This window comes from Balaenoptera physalus, assembly GCF_965194825.1.
Source record: "Balaenoptera physalus genome assembly, chromosome: 2".
Taxonomy (NCBI): domain Eukaryota; kingdom Metazoa; phylum Chordata; class Mammalia; order Artiodactyla; family Balaenopteridae; genus Balaenoptera; species Balaenoptera physalus.
Genome location: NC_138883.1, coordinates 5,669,262 through 5,688,205, shown reverse-complemented (window position 1 = coordinate 5,688,205; position 18,944 = coordinate 5,669,262). Strand labels below are relative to the sequence as shown.

The 18,944-nt window shown below is 56.5% G+C and overlaps 1 protein-coding gene across 3 annotated transcripts in view; it reads left to right on the top strand.

Moving 5' to 3' along the window:
• The first annotated feature begins 4,445 nt into the window (after positions 1 to 4,445).
• The window catches only part of HHIPL1 (HHIP like 1), a 29,117-nt gene continuing 14,618 nt past the window's right edge, over positions 4,446 to 18,944 (top strand). For all 3 annotated transcript variants that reach the window (XR_014260750.1, XR_014260751.1, XM_082450287.1), the window contains exons 1-5: positions 4,446 to 4,813; positions 11,586 to 12,232; positions 15,003 to 15,146; positions 17,557 to 17,885; positions 18,226 to 18,352. Coding sequence is in view for 1 of the 3 variants with exons in the window: in XM_082450287.1 (XP_082306413.1) it covers positions 4,532 to 4,813; positions 11,586 to 12,232; positions 15,003 to 15,146; positions 17,557 to 17,885; positions 18,226 to 18,352 (1,529 nt within the window). In the remaining 2 variants the exon portion in view is untranslated. The remainder of the gene's footprint in view (positions 4,814 to 11,585; positions 12,233 to 15,002; positions 15,147 to 17,556; positions 17,886 to 18,225; positions 18,353 to 18,944) is intronic.

The following is an 18,944-nucleotide window of genomic DNA, read 5'->3' as shown; positions in this document are numbered from 1 at the left end:
AATTGGGGCTGAGTTTGGGGCAGGGTCCTGCCTAGGGTCACAAGGGGAGTCGACAGCAGGATTGGGTGTCCCTCTTGTGCCAGGAGGGGCCTGGATGGGCAAGAAGGCAGCCTTTGGGCCCTGAAGCATCTGCTGACAGCACACACGAAGCCAATGTTCGGGGAAGAAAATCCGGAGGTTTCCTTAGCCACAGGCCTGGCTTCCGCCACTGTTTCCATCACACGAGGCTTGAGGGGACATCGGCTCAAAGAACCAGCTTTGTTCCTGCTGCTTAGGTAGTGTCCCCCTCCCCCCTACAAATGTCCCTGGCTCCAGATGGCATTTGGTGAAATCGTCCGGGCCTTCTAGCCCATGGCCCCCAGCTCTGGCAGGAGCCCAGGCATCAGGGGCTATGACATTCACTTGTGCTTCTTAGCTTGTCCCCCACTTAGGTAAGTAAGACAGGCAGGTTAGGCGTGGCTGGAGTTGGGGGACTGCCTTGGCGGGGTGGCGGACAGGCTCTGGGAAAGCCTTTAATCCTGGAGAGTAGGCCTTTGTTATGGAGACCACTGTTGGAGTATTTCACGAGGGCCACTTTCCCCTCCCCCTGCAAGAGCTGTGAGGGGGGCTTGAGGGCTTCCTAGAGGTAAAATCCCCAAACCATGGCCCCTCCTTTAGACTGTGAAATCCCACCCCCACCCCAGGAGTTCCTCAGCCTCACGTTCTTCTGCACTGAGCGCCCAGCAATTCGTCAACATGACCTTGGAAGCTTGCCGACAGGCTCTGGTTCCAGCAACTTCTGCCCCAGGTGAGCAGATCACCGCTGGGACTCTGGACTTACTTGTCTCTCCAGATTTGGGGGTGGCGGTTGACCCTCGGACCTCAGTCCTCGAATGGATCTACGAAAAGTCACCAATTTTCAGTCTGTTCAGCCTCTTTCTTATTGGCAAGACAGGAGTAACAACTTCCGAGCTCCTACACACCAGAGAGGAACCAGAGACTCTCAAGCACCAGCTTGCTGTGTGATGCAGCCTGTGTTTCCTCGTCTGTCTAGTGGGTCTCAACACAAAGACTCTGTGCCCACATGCTGCCGAGACCTGTCACAACAGGCATGTTGGGGACCCTGGCAAATGTGAGTCGGTGGTGGAGGCACCAGTCAGAGCCCGAGCCCTCCAGCCTCCCTCCCCGTGACCTCAGGCGGCAGGTCGTCTCCAGCCCAGCACACCAGAAAACAGCCAGGTGGGCACAGGGGCCTCGAGCCTCGTGCCCCATAGCTGCTTGATAAATATTTGTTAAATGAACTAATGAACAAATCTCTAGGTTTTCCACCCGGATGAGGATGGGGGCTCAGCATGACACCATGTTCTGGTCTCAGACTCTGCCTCGGTACCTGGCCATGCCAGGTGTGTATGTTGGTGGGGAGGGTGTCTGCCTGGCCATCTCCTGTGGGAATGACATTGGGCATTGATGAGGCTGTCCCCAAAGTTCATGGCTATGGCCCAGGCTCCGTGTCCCCCCCTTCTCTCCCATCGCAATACACCCTTTCCAGGGCCCTGTGTTGATGTTATTATTATGGTCTGAATGTTTGTGTCCCTCCAAAATTCATATGTCGAAATTCTAACCCCCAAGACAATGGTATTAGGAAGTGGGGCCTTTGGGAGGTGATTAGGTCACGAGGGTGGAGCCCCCATGAGTGGGATTAGTGCCCTTGTAAAAAGACACGAGCTTGCTTCCTATCACTCTTTCTGCCATATGAGGATACAATAAGAAAGTCATCTGCAATGCAGAAGGGAACCATCACCAGAACCCAACTGTGCTGGCATCCTGATCTTAAACTTCCAGCCTCTAGAACTGCGAGAAATAAATTTCTGTTGCTTGCAAGCCACCCAGTCTGTGGTATTTTGTTAGAGCAGCCTGAACAGACTGAGACAGGTATCATCACCCTGTCTGACTCCAGGCTGGGAGGAAGGGGCCATTGCAGAAGCCCTTTTCAGCTCCTGTCTTGGCTCTGCCCTTGCCCAGATCGTGTGCAGGAGGTCCCCTGAGGGCTGCGTTTCCCAGGCTGCAGCTCCAGCCTCTGCCTGCTAGGTAGGCCAGTGAAGGGAGCTGGAAGACCAGAGGAAGGGAGAAGCCAGGGAATTTCTCTCCCTCTGTCTCAGGCAGTATCTCTGAAGGGATTGTCTCCTTCGGCTCCACCAGACAGACCCACTGGGTGTCTGGCTTTGACCAGGTGACCCTCGCCCCTTGGCTTTAGTAACATTTCCTGCTGTTCCTCCATTCAGGGACTTGTGGAATCTTTTTTTTTTTTTTTTTTTTAAAGAATTTCACTTATTTATTTATTTATTTTTTGGCTATGTTGGGTCTTCGTTTCTGTGCGAGGGCTTTCTCCAGTTGCGGCAAGTGGGGGCCACTCTTCATCGCGGTGCGCGGGCCTCTCACCATCGTGGCCTCTCTTGTTGTGGAGCACAGGCTCCAGACGCGCAGGCTCAGCAGCTGTGGCACACGGGCTTAGTTGCTCCGCAGCATGTGGGATCCTCCCAGACCAGGGCTCGAACCTGTGTCCCCCGCATTGGCAGGCAGATTTCCAACCACTGCGCCACCAGGGAAGCCCCCAGGGACTTGTGGAATCTTATTGCTGTTGCTAGTCTCAAGGTTGCCTCACTGTCCCCTGTATGGCTTCTTGGTCATCAGTTCTCTGCATTAAATTCCCCTTGTTTTAAATACTTAGAGATGTCTGATCTTCTGTGTACTCTCTGGCTCATACATGGCACCTGTTCGGGCCTAAGCCATGGACCTCAGGGAGCTCACAGTCCTGCAGAATCGAAGCCACCCCCAGTCCTGCCGTGAGGGGTGGCACAAAGACACAGATTGGCTTCCCCAGGGCAGCCCAAAGAGACCTGCCCAGGCTGGGTTTGTGAGCTGGGGACATGAAGGCTAAGTAGGAGTTTGCCAGACAGAGAAGGTGGAGAAAGGCATTCCTGGGAGGAGCAAGTGCCAAGGTCCACCTGGGAAAGTGCCCAGGGGTGGGGGGCGGTTTGGTGCTATGAGATTCTGGGCGGCGGGGGGGAGGGGCCCGTGCACGTGCGCGTGCATATAGGGGGTCCTGTCTGAGCAGCAGGAGCCGAGGCTGAGTCCCGGCCTGCTCAGTGTGTTGTACACCAGGGTTGCTCAAAGACTGATCCCAGAATTTCTTGAATTAGAGTTTTGTAGGGCGCCGTAACAACCTCTGGGCCTCAGAAGGTCCATTTTTAGGGGGCTGGCTTGCTCCAAAGAGTGTGCAGGTTGAGAGTCTGCCTGCCAATGCAGGGGACACGGGTTCGAGCCCTGGTCTGGGAAGATCCCACATGCCGCGGAGCGACTGGGCCCGTGAGCCACAACTGCTGAGCCTGCGCGTCCGGAGCCTGTGCTCCGCAACAAGAGAGGCCGTGACAGTGAGAGGCCCGCGCACCGCGATGAAGAGAGGCCCCTGCTTGCCGCAACTGGACAAAGCCCTCGCACAGAAACGAAGACTCAACACAGCCGTAAGTAAATAAATAAATAAAATTAAAAAAAAAAAAAAAAGAGTGTGCAAACCACTGCCCTGGCCTCCGAGAGGCCTCAGACCTGGTTCAGCATGGGAAAGACCCCATGGTATTTGCTTTTCAGAAAAACCTCTCTGGTTCTGCGGAGTGGTGGTGATGGGGAGGGAGGAGAGGCCTGGGGCTGCTGGGGAAGCTGGTTGCATAACCCAGGTGCGTGATACAGGGCAGAAGCTGGGGCAGGAGCTGGAGGACGGACTGGATGCCCACCCAGGAGGTATACAGCAGTGGGCGGGGGGCGGGGCATGGCCTGCAGTCCCAGGCTGTCAGGGAATCTGCTGACCCAGGAGGGCAGAAAGGGAAGAAGCCTGGGGTGGGGGCCAAGGTTGGATTCTAGAGTCTGCCCCATCCTCCCTCCCCACCCTGGGCCTAGGTTTCACTTCTTGTGAGTCCCAGGGCAACACCACCAGCCCTTTACACAGCTGCACTCCCATTTTTAAGTGATTCTGTGAGCATTCCCAACCACTGGCTCCATCGTGGTCCTCCCCTGGCCCAGTCAGAGGTAGGACTGGAATCCAGGGGTCCAGGCCTCTGGCCGGGGGCTCCTGCACGTCCTGTGCTAAAAAGCGCCGGGGGTGGGGGCCAGCTGCGTCCCAGACGGCAACGGGAAACACAGTCGGCACCCAGGCCCCAGGAGGCCGGCTCACTGCCATTGTAATTGGAAAGACTCCAGGTCCAGGAGGAAGGGGCTGCCCGAACGGCGGGAACAGAGGTTGCGCCGAGTTCCGAGTTTTGCACCGCGACCCTCTTCCTTCAGTCCCGCCGGGACATCCCCGACCAGAGGTTACCTCCTAGCAGGGGAGGTCCCCAAACCCCAGGCCCTGCGGGGCAGGCGCCCCGGGAGGGTGCTGGCGGGGCGAGGGGCGGGCGCTCAGGGCGCGGCCGGCGGCTACTTGTGGGCCGCACTGGGCCGGGGGTGCCCTCCCTCCGCCTCTTCCTCCGCGGGCCGGGCCGGGGCGGAGCGGGGCGGCGGCATGGCGGGGCGGCGGGCCGGCGCCGGGACCGGGGTCCGGACGATGCTGGCGCTGCTGGCGCTGCGGGCGCTCGGGGCCGCGGCGCACCCGCAGTGCCTGGACTTCAGGCCGCCCTTCCGGCCGCCGCAGCCGCTGCGCTTCTGCGCGCAGTACTCGGCATTCGGCTGCTGCGCTCCCGAGCACGACGCGGCGCTGGCCCGGCGCTTCGGGGCCCTGGCGGCGCGCGTGGACGCCGCGATTTGGGCCGAGTGCGCCGGCTACGCGCTTGACCTGCTGTGCCAGGTGAGCGGGCGCGCGGGGCGCGCGCCAGGGGCCTAGTTCCCAGATGGGAGGTCGGCTCTGGCAACCCCACTGGGCGAAGATCAAGAGTGGGCGGCGGGCTTTGGAACCCGAGGCCCCCCCACCCGCCCCCGGCAGGAGTAATTGGGCACGGGGCAGGGATTCGGGCATCCTGGGATGGCTCTGGGCTTTGCCATCATTAGCTTTGTGACTTGGGCTTTCTCTGGGCCTCGGTTTCCCCTCCTGATGAGGTCATCACTCCCTCAGAGTTTGGGGGCTCTTCTGCCCGGGCACCGCCTAAAGACCCCCAGTGCCTCGGCCCTGGAGAGCCTTGCCCTTGTCGGAGTACCAGGGTGGGAAGCCTTTGTCCCGCTCGGGACTCCCCTGCGCTGCCCCCCGGGGAGATGGGAGCCGCAGACCCCTGCAGAGGGCATGGTCAAAGCGCTGGACTTGGGTTTGTCAAGGGGTTTGGGGGGACACTGCTCCCAATGAGGGCCCTTCCCCCAACCTGAAGGAGCTGTCTGACAGACCCTCATTACTCCGGGATCCTGACGTGCACTGGTGCTTGATCCTGGGTGACCCCTGGTGCTGAGATGTCCCAGGTGATTCCAGACCATACCTTGGTCTGTGCTGTGCCCTTTCCCTGGGATGGTGCTCCCACCCGGTATAGGCATAGGCGCTCTCATCCTCCAGGACCACCCCAGTGACATCCCTTTGGTGAAACCCCTCTGCCCCCTGTGAGGGCTGAGGCCCTGCTTCTGCTCACACCAGATTGTGCCTCAGCTGTTCGCTTTCCTGATTCCGGAGTGCCTGACCAGAACCCCTGGCCGGCAATGGGTCAAGGCTGAGAAGTCCTAAGGCTGGCCCTGGCCCAGCACCTGGGCAGTGAGAGGACCCATGGGTGGAGGGGTCCTGCCCACACAGCACAGAGTCGTAGCCTTCAGCCAGCAGGGGCAGGTGCTGATGGGAAGAGCGAGAGGGCTGGCTTAGATTCAGACATACTAGGTTTCGAGCCTGGCTCTGCCACTTCCTGGCTTTGCAACCCTGGGCAGGTCATCACTGCACTTCAGTTGCATCATGTTTACAACAGGGGCGATCCTAGCTTCCCCCCCAGGGTTGCCATGAAGACTAAATGACACATACTCAGGGCTCAGTGGACGATTCTGCCTGGGTTTCTCTAGTGCCTCCTTGGTCCCCACTGGCTGCCCAGCCCTGAGCAGGGACTGAGTGGGGCCTACAGGCTGATTCAGGGAACGCCCAGAGTGGCAGGGGCTTGCTTGGTGGTCACACAACTCAGTGGTGGCCATGGTGGCACTTGGGCCACAATCACTGCCATGTGAATGGGCCATCTGGGTAAGAAATAAGGGGGGGCTGGGAGCAGACAAGGAGACAGACCCTGGGGAGCTCCAGAATGCAAGGGGGTGGCAGCTGTCCTTTGGTGTAGTCTGCTGAGCACCCACGGTGCATCTCAGGGGAGCCGGAATGGTCTGGCCAAGTGTCCACCTAGCTCGCCTGCCTGGGGACTCCTGGGGACCAGATCTGGTGGTCTTCCCACCCTGGTCACATAGCAGAATACATGCATCCACTCCACTCTTTTAAACTGAGCATTTACTATGTGCCAGGCTCAGCAGGGCCCAAAGGTGTGCAGGTCTGAGGAGGGAGAAGGGAAGGTTCAGTCCTGCTACCCCTCCCCTGGCAGGAGGCTCCCCTCTCTCCTTGGGAGCCTTCCCAGCACGGCCTGGCCTTGCGCAAGCAGTGGTAGAATGGCCACTAGCATCTCACCCCAGGCATCTCTGGGAGTGACCTCATGTCTGGAGCAAGCTTGGAGAGTGCACCCGAGGCTGGATCACAGTTCCCCTGGCAGGCCCTCGTGGGAGGGAGGGAAGGAGAGTGCTAGATGGGGGATGGTATTCTCTGCAAGCCAAGGCTGCGTCTGGATTGAGCACCTCCAGATTTCCACGAGGGGAGGTGGCCAAGGTACCTTATTTACAAGTTTCAGTCAATGACGGCATTCAGGGATCCACATCTGCTTGGACTCCAGATGGAGAGAGAGACCATGAAACCATGCCTACGCCCAAAGTCCCCCCCGAACCTGCCCCTATCTGGCACCCACAACTCCTCTAGATGCCCAGGATGGCAGTAGTCCCTCCTGGCCCCTTTAGACCCTTTCTTGGGGCTTTGCCCTCGTCCATCTGATGCCTGTGTCATTGGGAGGAGTAGAGACAACTTGTGACACATGGCGGCTCAGGTCCCAGGTTGATGGGAGCCAGTCCACATAACGAACTTCCCATGTAACTGAGGTGGCCTCTTTAAGTACCTAAAATCATCAAAGCATGGTTTCTGATAGAAGTCTGTGCAAAACATGCTCTGCAGGCTTGGGTACTGGGCAGACATTTCCTCGGAGCCTGTTAGGAGTTGGCCCTATGCTGGGTGCTGGGCCCAGAGGCAGTTGGTCAGTAGCAAGCTCAGTCTCAAAAGTCCCCTTGTTCAATTCAGGAGACAGACACACAGACACTTACCAGAACGGCCAAAAGGCTTCCCAAGGGTGACTGTGGAGCCATAGTGAGAAAGGCCACACTTACCCTGAAAAAGTCAGGGAAGCCTTCCTGGAGGAGGGAACACTGAGTTGCCTCTTGATAGTCCATATTGTCTGAGCATTATTTCAACAAACACATGCATCATTTCAGTTTATTCCTCCCAATAGCTCTATGAGGTTGGAATTTTTTCCCCTTTTATAGATGAAGACATAGGCACAGAGAGGGTAAGGAAGTTGCCCAAGGTCACTCAGGGAATGGTAGACTCAGTCTCCAGTGTGCTCTGACTCCAAAGCCCCTGCCTTCTTGAAGCCCCACCATGTGCTGGGCCCTGGGATCCCTGCCCTGGATGGTCTCACAGCCTATGGGGTGGGCACACAAAGAGATAATTAAGTCCTAGTCAAACAGACCAGCTGAGCAGTGGGGAGGTGACAGCAGAAGTGGAGAGCTCACACTGCAAGCTACAGAATTACAGTTTGGTGAATGTTGTGTCTGAGATATGGACAGAGAACTGTAGGAGCATCCACAAGGGCTGGGGGAATCAGGGCCCTGAGAGAATAGAGGTGTAAGGGAAGACTGTTGAGTTGGGCTTTGAGTCATGAATAGGAGTTTGCCAGATGCAGAAGTGGGCGAGGAGGGAATGTCCTATAAGAGAATACTGTGTACAAAGACTCAGTCTTCCTGGGGAATTCCCTGGTGGTCCAGTGATAGGACTCAGCATTTTCACTGCTGAGGGCCCGGGTTCAATCCCTGGTCGGGGAACTCAGATCCCGCAAGCTGCATAGCGCAGCCAAAAAAGAAAAGACTTGGTCTTCCTAAAGAGTAGACGGTGGACGTAAGAAGCCTTCGGGACTCAGGACCATGGCTCTTGAGTGTCAGCGACGGCACATTGGCAACCTCGGGGCGATAATGTGGGCAGGCTGTTTGCCCCTGTGCTGAAAGGCCCAGACAGCTAAGCAATGTGATACTGGGTTGGTTTTCCATGGGTTTTCTGCTGCCTCCCCCTCACCGACCACTGTGAGGCTAGTTGCCGATTGAACTCCTTGCGAGCAGCGACCGCTGCACCCTCTTGTCATTTTCTGCTCTGGACTACTCAGGCCTGGGCACCAGGTTTGTATTGTGTGTAAGTAAGAGTGCATGGGTCATGAGTAAGGGTTGGCCGGACCCAGTGGTTTGATGCATGGATGCTGAAATTCCAGCCTGGCTCCCTGGAGGCCCTCCCTGCTCCATCTCTAGTTCTGGGTGGGGTTTTGATGAGTGGAGGGCATTCAGATTGGCTTCCAGAAGTCTGTTTTGCTCCCCACTGTGTCTCTGGAGCCGAGGACAGTGCCTGGCACAGAGTCGGTACCCAGTAAACACTTGTTGAATGAAACTCTGCTGAGTAATCTGAGAAAAGCCCTGGTCTGGGCATCATGAGGCCTGGGTCTGAGCCTTGGCTTGGCCACTTCTTGGCGCCTGGCCTCCTTTAAGCCTCAGGTTCTCATCTATACAGTAGAAATCACAATGACCCTACCTCGCAATGACTAAATGAGGCATGTGTGCACACAGACCCTCCCTGGTCCACCCACGGCTGCTGGCTGGGTCACAGGAGGCTCCAGGGGAACCGTGGGAGAGGTGGCACTGCACAGAGGCCAGGGCCTGGCCGTCTGGAACATGTGAAAACGCTCTCCCTGTCTGGGCCTGGGCAGTACTGACCCACAAGCACGTCACCAAGTGGCCCTCAGGCCCACAGTAGCAGTAGTTGGGCCAGGAGGACAGGCCGTGGTGTGACCAAAAGCCACAATCGTGTAAAGGGAGGGTACGGGCCCCTGGCCAGGAGCCTGAGAACACAGTCAGGAGGGCAGCCTGCCACCCTCTGCCCCTGAGGGCCTCCTGTTGGAACCCAGCCTGGCCCTGCCTGTGAGGGGGGAGCGTGTGCCTGTCTGCACCTCCCCTGCTGCGGGAAGAGCATCCCCTGACGCCTCGGGGGCCCAAGGCTGAGTCAGACCAGGCCTTGGCCTGGTGAGCTCACACAGGGGGTGAGCGGGGGGTATCAGGCACATAAACAGTTACATATGCTCAGGTCAGAGGCTCTAACCGAGGGAGTCCCTTAGAGAGCCTGGGGTGCTAAGGCCTCTGCTCTGGGGGGCTCTCAGCTCTCAGCTCTCAGGTGGTGGGCGCTGGAGCCTGAAGCTGGGAGAGGCCTGGTCACATTTGTTGCCACTGTCTGGTTTCCCAGAAAGCAGAACCTGGGGCAAAGCTCATGGCTCTTTCCGTTATTAGGGTGAGAGGACGCTGTAAGCGGAAGTGACAAGGGGCAGAGGGAGAGCCCAGTCAAGGATGCAGTTGAGAATCGGCTGCTGCCAAACGTGACTGATGCTTGAACTGGCAAGACTGTGGTTCCAAGAAACCACACAAACTGTGAATCAGGACTGTCCTGGGGAGGCAGGGGGAGGAGGAAGGCAGAGCAAGTTATCCGTCAGTTCCCTTCTCCCAGGGGTCAAAGGTCTGCCACATCAGGCATTAACTCCCCCACATTCCGGATGGGGCCCACGTGGGAGATGAGTGGGGTCCCAAGCGTCTCATCAATGGGGATGCCCTCGGTGGGAGGTGAGGGGTGAGCCACGGCTGTTGGTTTTTACCCTGTGAAGTTAGATCCCAGGACCAGTGAGGTCAAGAAGGTCTGAAGAGGTGCCCGGGGGCCAGGGGGTTCCTGATTGATTTATCTCACAGAATAGCAGCTCTGGCAACAGAGGACAGCCCCAGGGCCCTGCCTGGGAGGGGCTGAGCCCAAGGTGACTAAGGGATGGAGGAAGGGGGTCCCGGTGGTCAGGGGGACATGTGGTCATGAACGTAATCAACGCACTCACACGTGTACATGCACCAGCCTCCCCGGTGCTGGGAGGATGGGGTCGGCCTGAGACCAAACCCAGATCGTCCATGCTGACCGATGGCGCTGGGTGACACTGGGGGGCCCGCACCTGGGTCTCCCCGTCTGTAGCACTCTCACCCTCATGGGCTTTTTTTTTTTTTAAGTTAATTAATTAATTAATTATTTTTGGCTGCATTGGGTCTTTGTTGCTGCGCGTGGCTTTCTCTAGTTGTGGCGAGCAGGGGCTACTCTTCGTTGCGGTGCGTGGGCTTCTCATTGCGGTGGCTTCTCTTGTTGCGGAGCACGGGCTCTAGGCGCGCGGGCCTCAGTAGTTGTGGCTCATGGGATCTATAGCGCAGGCTCAGTAGTTGTGGCGCATGGGCTTAGTTGCTCCGCGGCATGTGGGATCTTCCCGGACCAGGGCTCGAACCCATGTCCCCTGCATTGGCAGGCGGATTCTTAACCACTGCGCCACCAGGGAAGCCCCCCTTCATGGGCCCTTGTGATGATTAAATGAATAACGGAGGGAGGAGCCCTTATTCCCCGTTAAGGGCTGGTCAGGGTGGGTCAGTGCTCGGCACAATCCCTAGTATTCACTGTGGGCCTCGTATGTGCTAGACATGGTCTCAGGCTCTGGGGTACGGCAGTGCCCAAGACAGGCAAAATTCCTGCCCTCGTGGAATTTAGGTTCTGAGGAAGACAGACAATAAACATGTAAACACGCTGATTTTATAATAATATCAGGGAATGTTAAGATTTTGTTTTTTTGTTTTTTAAGCCGAGTCAGAGGCCAGGAGGGGATGGGGGTGATGGATGGGTGGTCAGGGAAGACTTCCTGGAGGTGCCCCTTGAGTAGGGATCTAAAAAAAGTGGAGTGAGGGAATTCCCTGGTGGGCCAGTGGTTAAGACTCCGTGCTTCCAATGCAAGAGATGCAGGTTCGATCCCTGGTCGGGGAGCTAACATCCCGCGTGCCATGTGGGGTGGCCAAAAAAGTTAATTAATTTAAAAAATTTAAAAAGTGGAGTGAATCATGGAGGTATAGGGCAGAGGCAGCATATTAAAAGAGAAAGTGTATAAAAATGCCTCAGATCCTTTCTGGCACACAGTAGGTGCTTAAGAGTAGCTCCTGATGCTGATGTTAGTAGTATTAGTAATAGTGTGGTTATTCTAACAGAAGCATCAAGGTGAGAGAGAAGGAATGAAGGCGAGGAGATACAGGCCCCGTGTAGCTGCTGCTGTAGCTGAGACAGTTGGTGGTAATGGACGGATGGCGTCCTCCCATTTTACAGATCAGCAGACTGAGGTTCTAGGAGGTGGAGTGAGCTGCCCGAGGTCACACAGCTGGTAAGACCACCCCAGAGCATCCCTGAGCCATCCCTGTCTGTGCAGGAATGCTCGCCGTATGCGGCCCACCTCTACGACGCGGAGGATCCGTCCACGCCCCTGAGGACCGTGCCCGGGCTCTGCGAGGACTACTGCCTGGACCTGTGGCGGTCGTGCCGGGGCCTCTTCCGCCACCTGTCGCCCGACCGCGAGCTCTGGACGCTGGAGGGCAACCGCGCCAAGTTCTGCCGCTACCTGTCGCTGGACGACACGGACTACTGCTTCCCACGCCTGCTGGTCAACGAGAACCTCAACTCCAACCTGGGCCGTGTGGTGGCCGACGCCATGGGCTGCCTGCAGCTATGCCTGGAGGAGGTGGCCAATGGGCTGCGCAACCCCGTGGCCATGGTCCACGCCCGGGACGGCTCCCACCGCTTCTTCGTGGCCGAGCAGCTGGGGCTGGTGTGGGTCTACCTGCCCGACCGCTCACGGCTGGAGAAGCCCTTCCTGAACATCAGCCGGGCCGTGCTCACGTCGCCCTGGGAGGGCGACGAGCGGGGCTTCCTGGGCCTCGCCTTCCACCCCGGCTTCCGGCACAATGGCAAGCTCTACGTCTACTACTCAGTGGGTGTGGGCTTCCACGAGTGGATACGCATCAGCGAGTTCAGGGTCTCAGAGGATGACGTGAACGCTGTGGACCACGACTCGGAGAGGTGGTTCCCCGGGAGCCCAGGCGGGAGGGGCGGGGCCGCGAGCACGGATGAGCACTGGCGTGACCACATACGGCCAGCTGGAGTTGTGCCCCCCGAGAGTTGTGAAATATTTTGAATGTCACGCTTGGTGAGGGGGCCGTACCCCCTGTTCTGGGGTCAGGGGAGGGGCAGGTGCCAAACAGACATCACCGGGTCATGCCCAACTCCTCCATCAGGTACTTTAGATGGTGCATTTCATTTGGTTCTCATACAGCCCCATTTTACAGATGAGGAAGTGGAGGCTCAGAGAGGTGACGGGACTGTTAGGTCACACAGCTAGGAAGTGTCAGAGCTGGAACCCTGGTCTGTCTGCCTCCCTCCCAGGCCCAACCCACTGCTCCTACCAGGGCACTATGGCCCCAAGGCCCCAGTCTCACCTGGCCCCACCTCCTATTTCTCACCTGGACCCTCTGCCCCCCAGGCAGATTGCTCTCCTCCCCACCCTCCCCCAACAGGTTTATCCGTTCCTTGCCTCCAGGCCTCTGCTCCTCTCAACACCCAGCCTGCTCTCTGGGTATTAGTTATGCCCCAGCTGTTTTCAAAACAGGTTTGACCTAGCCTGGCAAGAAGGGCATACATAATCTGTCTCCAATGGGAAAATAAATCCTGTACCAGGTCACTCAAATAGGCAGAATTTGATACTGGGAATTAGTTCCTCAGGTGTTGGAAATGATGAAAGAGCAACCTGGGGAAGAAGGGAGGTAACTCTGAGTTTAACAACCGGAGGGAGCTGCCTCTGTCTCTTGGGCTGTGAGAAGTGGGGTTACTGGAGCCCCTGAGCTGGGGCCACTTGGTGGAAGCTGGAACCATGGTGGACCTGGGTGGGGGGAGCTGGAGCCAGGTAGGAGGTGCAGGGACTGCCAAGACACTGCCTGAAACAGACAGAGAGAGAGAGGGAGAAATACCGCTGCCTCTCCACCCACTACTCCCCACTCCCCGCCCTCCAGTCTCTGGCCAATGCCTTCCACTGGCTGAACCTAGCTGGAGGCCACGTAGCCGAGGAGCATGGGAAATGTAGTTTTCAGGAGCTGGCCCCCTGAAGTAGAGGTGCATGTAAGGGGAGGACCAGGACTGATCTGAGGGCAAATAGACAAATAATAGCACATCATGCATTCAATAAAATTGTAAACTCTTGACATTGAACGTATAAAAAGAAGGAGTTAAATATGCTGGCTAATGTGAGGTCTAAAGTAGATTTTGCCTGTGAGCTTCCTGGCAGCCAGGGCAAAAGGAGAAAACAATTCTCATTACCTTATATGAGGCTGTACAACCAGTTCTCCAAGAGAGGCCAGGTTTATCACATGGATCTCACACAGGGGAGAGAGAGGGACAGAGTGGATGTGTCTTCAATGGTGACTTTTAAAAAATTGATTCCTGATGAAGACTGAAGGTGGAACACAAAATAAACAGATGAATATATTGCAGAGTTAGGGTTCAGCAAAGGCTCTACGGGGACCTCACAAGTACAAGCCTAGAAATTGACTCTTGCAGGGGCAGAAGTAGTCACAGCTGGCTCAGGGCAGAGCCAGGAATGAGTGATCATCCTTGCCTGAGTCAGCTGTCAGTCTCTGTTCTCAGGGCTGAGACCCCAGTGGGAGATGGATGACCGACAGTCGGAGCTGCCTCTCCATGGAGGACCTGGAGTTTGGGGTTGTGTATGACTTACCAAGTCGTGTGTGTTGGCCTCACAATAGAAAGGCTTCTGGTCTTGGCTCTGAAGGTCCAAAGTCCTGGGTTCAAGTTGCTTGACATTTCTGTATCTCAGGTTTCTCATCTGTATTAATAAGGGCTTGGCAAGTCAGTCACCAATCCTGGAAAACCTAAACCAGCCTAAGCATTTCGATCAGAGGGAATTTAGTACAGGGAGTTGGCTACAAAGGGATTGGGAGGGATGGAGAAGGAAAAGGGGACGGTCAGGTTACCTAAAGATGAGTTCCTGTGAGAAGCTAGAGGGACAAAAGGCAAAAGCGTCTTTGTGCTGCTGAGTTTTGCCCCTCCTGGTATCCAGATGTCTGGGTGGAAACCCAGGAGTCCATATTTGCCAGCCACTGTTGCCCTTCCTGCAACCACCGCTTCTGGAGGCAGCACCAGAAACCAGGGAAATGTGGCCCCTCCCTTCTCCTTGCCTTCCCTCCTCCATTGGCAAGCCCCTAACCGGAAGCCAGCTGGCTGGCAGTATGGTGGAAGGTTCCCGCCCTGGCAGTAAAGGAGGTTGCTGAGGAGTGAGTGTGACTGAGCACAACCCACACCATCCAGCCCACCTCCTTAGAAGCTGCAGCACATAATCAATGAGAGAGTGTGTCAGAAGTGCTCGGCTTAAGTGGCTGGCGTGTGGGTAGCTATGATGAAGAACCAGTTGTGCCAGTGACTGGGTCAACAGTCTCACTCGATCCTAACAGGGCAGGTGCTAGCTGTGGGGAGAGTGGAAAAAGCGCTAGACCAGAACTGGAAGTCCTGAGTTCTAGTCCCAGCTCTGCTATCTATGGGCTGTGTGACCTTGGGCAAGTTGCTCAACCTCTCTGAGCCTCTCGGTTCTCATTGGCACAATGGTGTGAATTATTCCTGCCCAGCCTGCCAGATCCTTATAAAAATCACCTGCTATAAAGGATCTGAAAAGTCTTTCCAACTATGAAATGGCATCCAGGAGAGAGGAGGTTTTATTGCTGTGATCTTGTTTTGTGTTTTGGCTGAGGTTTTTTTTTGGGGGGGTGGGGTGTTTGTCTTCTTTTAGGATAATCCTGGAGATCGAAGAACCAGCCTCGAACCATAATGGGGGCCAGCTGCTCTTTGGGGATGATGGGTACCTCTACATCTTTACTGGAGATGGCGGGATGGCTGGAGACCCCTTTGGAAAGTTTGGAAATGCCCAAAACAAGTACGTTCTGATTTGGTTGGCTGGTGGATTGTTTTACATACTCCTAGTTTACATACTATCCTGGAGCGGGGGTTACTTCCTCGGCCACGAAGTGTAGGGTAGTAGAAAGGGCTTTGGACCCCAGCTCAGTCTGCAGCTAGCCAGCTGGGGAACCCAGTCACTTCCTCTCATCAGTTAGAGAAGAAGAAGAAGAATCCCCATGGGGAGAATAATAATAATAATCTAGTCATGAAGAATAAAGGTGATCACGTTGTCATGGGTACCTGAGAGGTGACATCACAGAGCCTCTGGGAAGATCAGATTTTCTCTGAAGTCTGCCCAGCCCACCTGGAGCCAGAGGAAGGAAAAGAGTGTTTTCCAGACCTAATGGGGAGTGTGGGCTGGTTGGAGCAGGGCTGTATGGGTGGGCATGTGGGTTTTCTGCCCCAAGGGTCACCCAAGATGGCCCAGAAATTGAGGCATAGTCTTGCTCTCAGTTCCTCACTTCTGGACTTGAGTGGATGGCCTGCCACCATTCCCCTCCTTACACACAAACACACGCACACACCACACACATACACACACACACACACACACACGAGTCTCGTGCATATAGATGAGGATATCCAGGAGTCTCAGGGCAGCCTCTTCCATTCTCTTAGTCAAAATCACAAAACCTTCCTCAGCCCAGAAAGTAAAAATAGCGAGTATGATGTTGATTACAGTAATTAAAGTGCTCCCAATTTGTGACTTGTGCTTTCATACGTGACAGTGTAAGAATCATTGCAGCTTTCTCATGTTTGGGATGTATTTAGAGATGAAGTTGAGAAAATAGAAATTAAGGATTTGTGGATAATTGGACAGGACTTAAAACATTATTTTGCTGTTATGAGTTTTGCCCACTTATATATCAAAGCTTGGTGCGTGGTGTATGGGCTCCAGGGAGTAACTGTAGCTTGGTGCTGAGCAGACTGGAGCGTATGAGAGGAACTCACTGGGGCAAAACCTGGAAGTCCACAATAGGGGATTAACTGTGGGGCATCTACTGGGGGAGACCATTTTATCATCATGAAAGAGAATACTTGTGAGGTATCTTTAATGATGAGGGAAATGCTTGGGTGCTGATGCTATGTGAGAATGATGGGGTACACAGTTGCATCAAATGGGTGGACCGGCCAGTCCTGCCTTGAAAAGCAAGCCAAAGGGAGTGCACCAAAATGCTAACAGCTAGGGGAAAACCACGCAGTAAGTAAGCGCATCAAAAAATCACAGATGAAGAGGGCGTACATCTTTAAGCACGTTGCAGGTTCCATCATGTGTCACTTTTGTTATGCAATGAATGAGACCCAAAAGCTGCTCACCCCCAGTGGCTGCATGGAGGTTAGGGCTGCACCCTGTTCTGCGTGGCTCTGGAGGGCACATCCTGAGGTCTCCTCACTCCAAGGGCTCCGGAAGCTGATGTTGCATGGTGCCGAGGAGTGACCTCACTTCCAGTCCAGAGCTGCCTGAGGGATCTGTCAAGTTGTCTCCCTCTCAGAACGTGGGTTGCCTCATCTTTGAGATCAGGGTGGTGTGTGTGGAGTGTGGGGTGAATTAAACCGCTTCTGAGGCCTGTTTGGCTCTCTGACATGCTGCGATGGCACTGGGGGTGTATGAGAGAGATGGCAAGTACCCCAGCCTCCCGTTTCCTGCTAAGATCTGAGGTGCTCTCTCTCCCCTCTCCCTGCCCTGACCTGTACTCTTGTGTGGGGCACTTGACTTTGATTGCAGGTATTCATTCATTCACTCGGCAAACACTTCATGAGCACCTGCTACATGCCACTCACTGTGCTAGGTGCTGGAAGAAAGCTGTAAATAGGAGTAATTTTTCTGGTATTTTCACCCTGCAGCACAACCCTGTGAGTAGGCAGGAAAGAGAGGGACCACCTAATATCACAGTGGAGGACACCAAGGTCCGGGGAGATTAGAAAGTGTGGTAAAGAGCTTGGATTTCTGCAACCAGGCTGCCTAGGCTGGATCCCACTCCTATCATTTACTGGGGATGTGGCAACTGGGAATGTTATGACCTTTCTGAGCTCAGCTGCCCCATCTGTAAAACGGGGATCACAATAGCACCCACCTACCTAAAAGATTCGTTGTGAGGATGAAACAAAGCAATAGATGGTATGTATGTCCAATACTTAGGACAGGGCCTGGCACTTGGTAAGGTGCCCGATAAATGTCGAATGAATGAATGAGGTTACCCAGCTGGTAAGTGGCTGAGGAGGACGTGAACCCGGGGTCTCTGGCCGCACAGCCGAGGCTATCCTTGCACCTGGGTTGGCCGTGGGCCCCGGGCCCCGGCACCCCTATCCCCGCACCTGCCCCGCGGTGCCCGAGCCGCTGGCGCGGGGAGACCCCGAGCCGGCTCCTTCTCTCACCCGGCCCGCAGGTCGGCGCTGCTGGGCAAGGTGCTGCGCATCGACGTGGACCGCAACGAGCGCGGCCCGCTCTACCGCATCCCGTCCGACAACCCATTCGTGGGCGACCCCGCCGCGCGGCCGGAGGTCTACGCCCTCGGGGTGCGCAACATGTGGCGCTGCTCCTTCGACCGCGGCGACCCGGCGTCGGGCGCGGGCCGCGGGCGCCTCTTCTGCGGCGACGTGGGTCAGAACAAGTTCGAGGAGGTGGACCTGGTGGAGCGCGGCCGCAACTATGGCTGGCGCGCCCGCGAGGGCTTCGAGTGCTACGACCGCAAGCTGTGTGCCAACACCTCCCTCGGTGACCGCCCCCCGCCCCCCCGCGCCCTCGAGGACCTGTCTCCCCGGATCTGCCCCCCACTCCACGGCTGTGCGCCCGCGCCTCCCTCCGTGGCCAACCGCGCCCCCATCCGGGACTTCCTTGCCCGCGCAAACCCATGCCCTCGCCCCCCCCCACGCCCCCCCCACCCCGCTTTACAAACTTGAAACACCACCCTTTCTGGTTGACTGGGGCCCCATCTCGGGCCCTCTTGGGAACCTCCCCCCCCTTGCCCCCCCCTCCCCCGCAAGACTCAGGACCACCCAAGAAGCCTTGTTGGGAACCGGCTGCAGGCTCACCCCAGCTTCTCCCGCCTCTGCAGATGATGTGCTGCCGATTTTCGCCTACCCGCACAAACTGGGCAAGTCGGTCACTGGGGGCTACGTCTACCGGGGCTGCGAGTACCCGAACCTGAACGGCCTCTACATTTTCGGAGACTTCATGAGCGGGTAAGTGGCCTGACACCAGTTCTGAGGGGGCAGGGACTGCAGAGGTGAAAGGTGGGGGAGTGTACAACACCCTTGATAGCCCCGGGGCCATCTGGCTCCTGGGAGCCAGGACCTGCCGTTGCACCAACTGGCCAGAGAGGTCACCCTGCTGGAGAGAGGGGAGCTGGGGCTCCAGCTGAGGTCTGCCTGTGGGGCCCGCGGAGCCTGGCTGCCGGATTCCCATGCTTTATGGCAGTGTTGCCTCCACCCACTGAGCCCCTAGAGGGTGTGTGTGTGTGTGTGTGTGTGTGGGAGAGGGGTTGGGATGAGTCACACCCCAAACAGGTTTCGGAGGGGGTAGAACATACCTCCTAAGCCTGCTGTGGGTCAGCCTCTCTCCCCAGGGGAGCTTATGGAAACTCATGACCATCTCGTTCTCCTGTTGTATAGAGGGGAAAACTGAGGACCAGAGAGGCCCAGGGAAGCTATACACCTGGCATGATGTTTAAAAGTACAGCTGAGATGGCCTATGTTCAAAGCCTGGCACGCTTATTAGCCATGTGACCTTGAGCCGGTTACTTCACCACTCTGTGCTTCAGTTTCCTCATCTGCA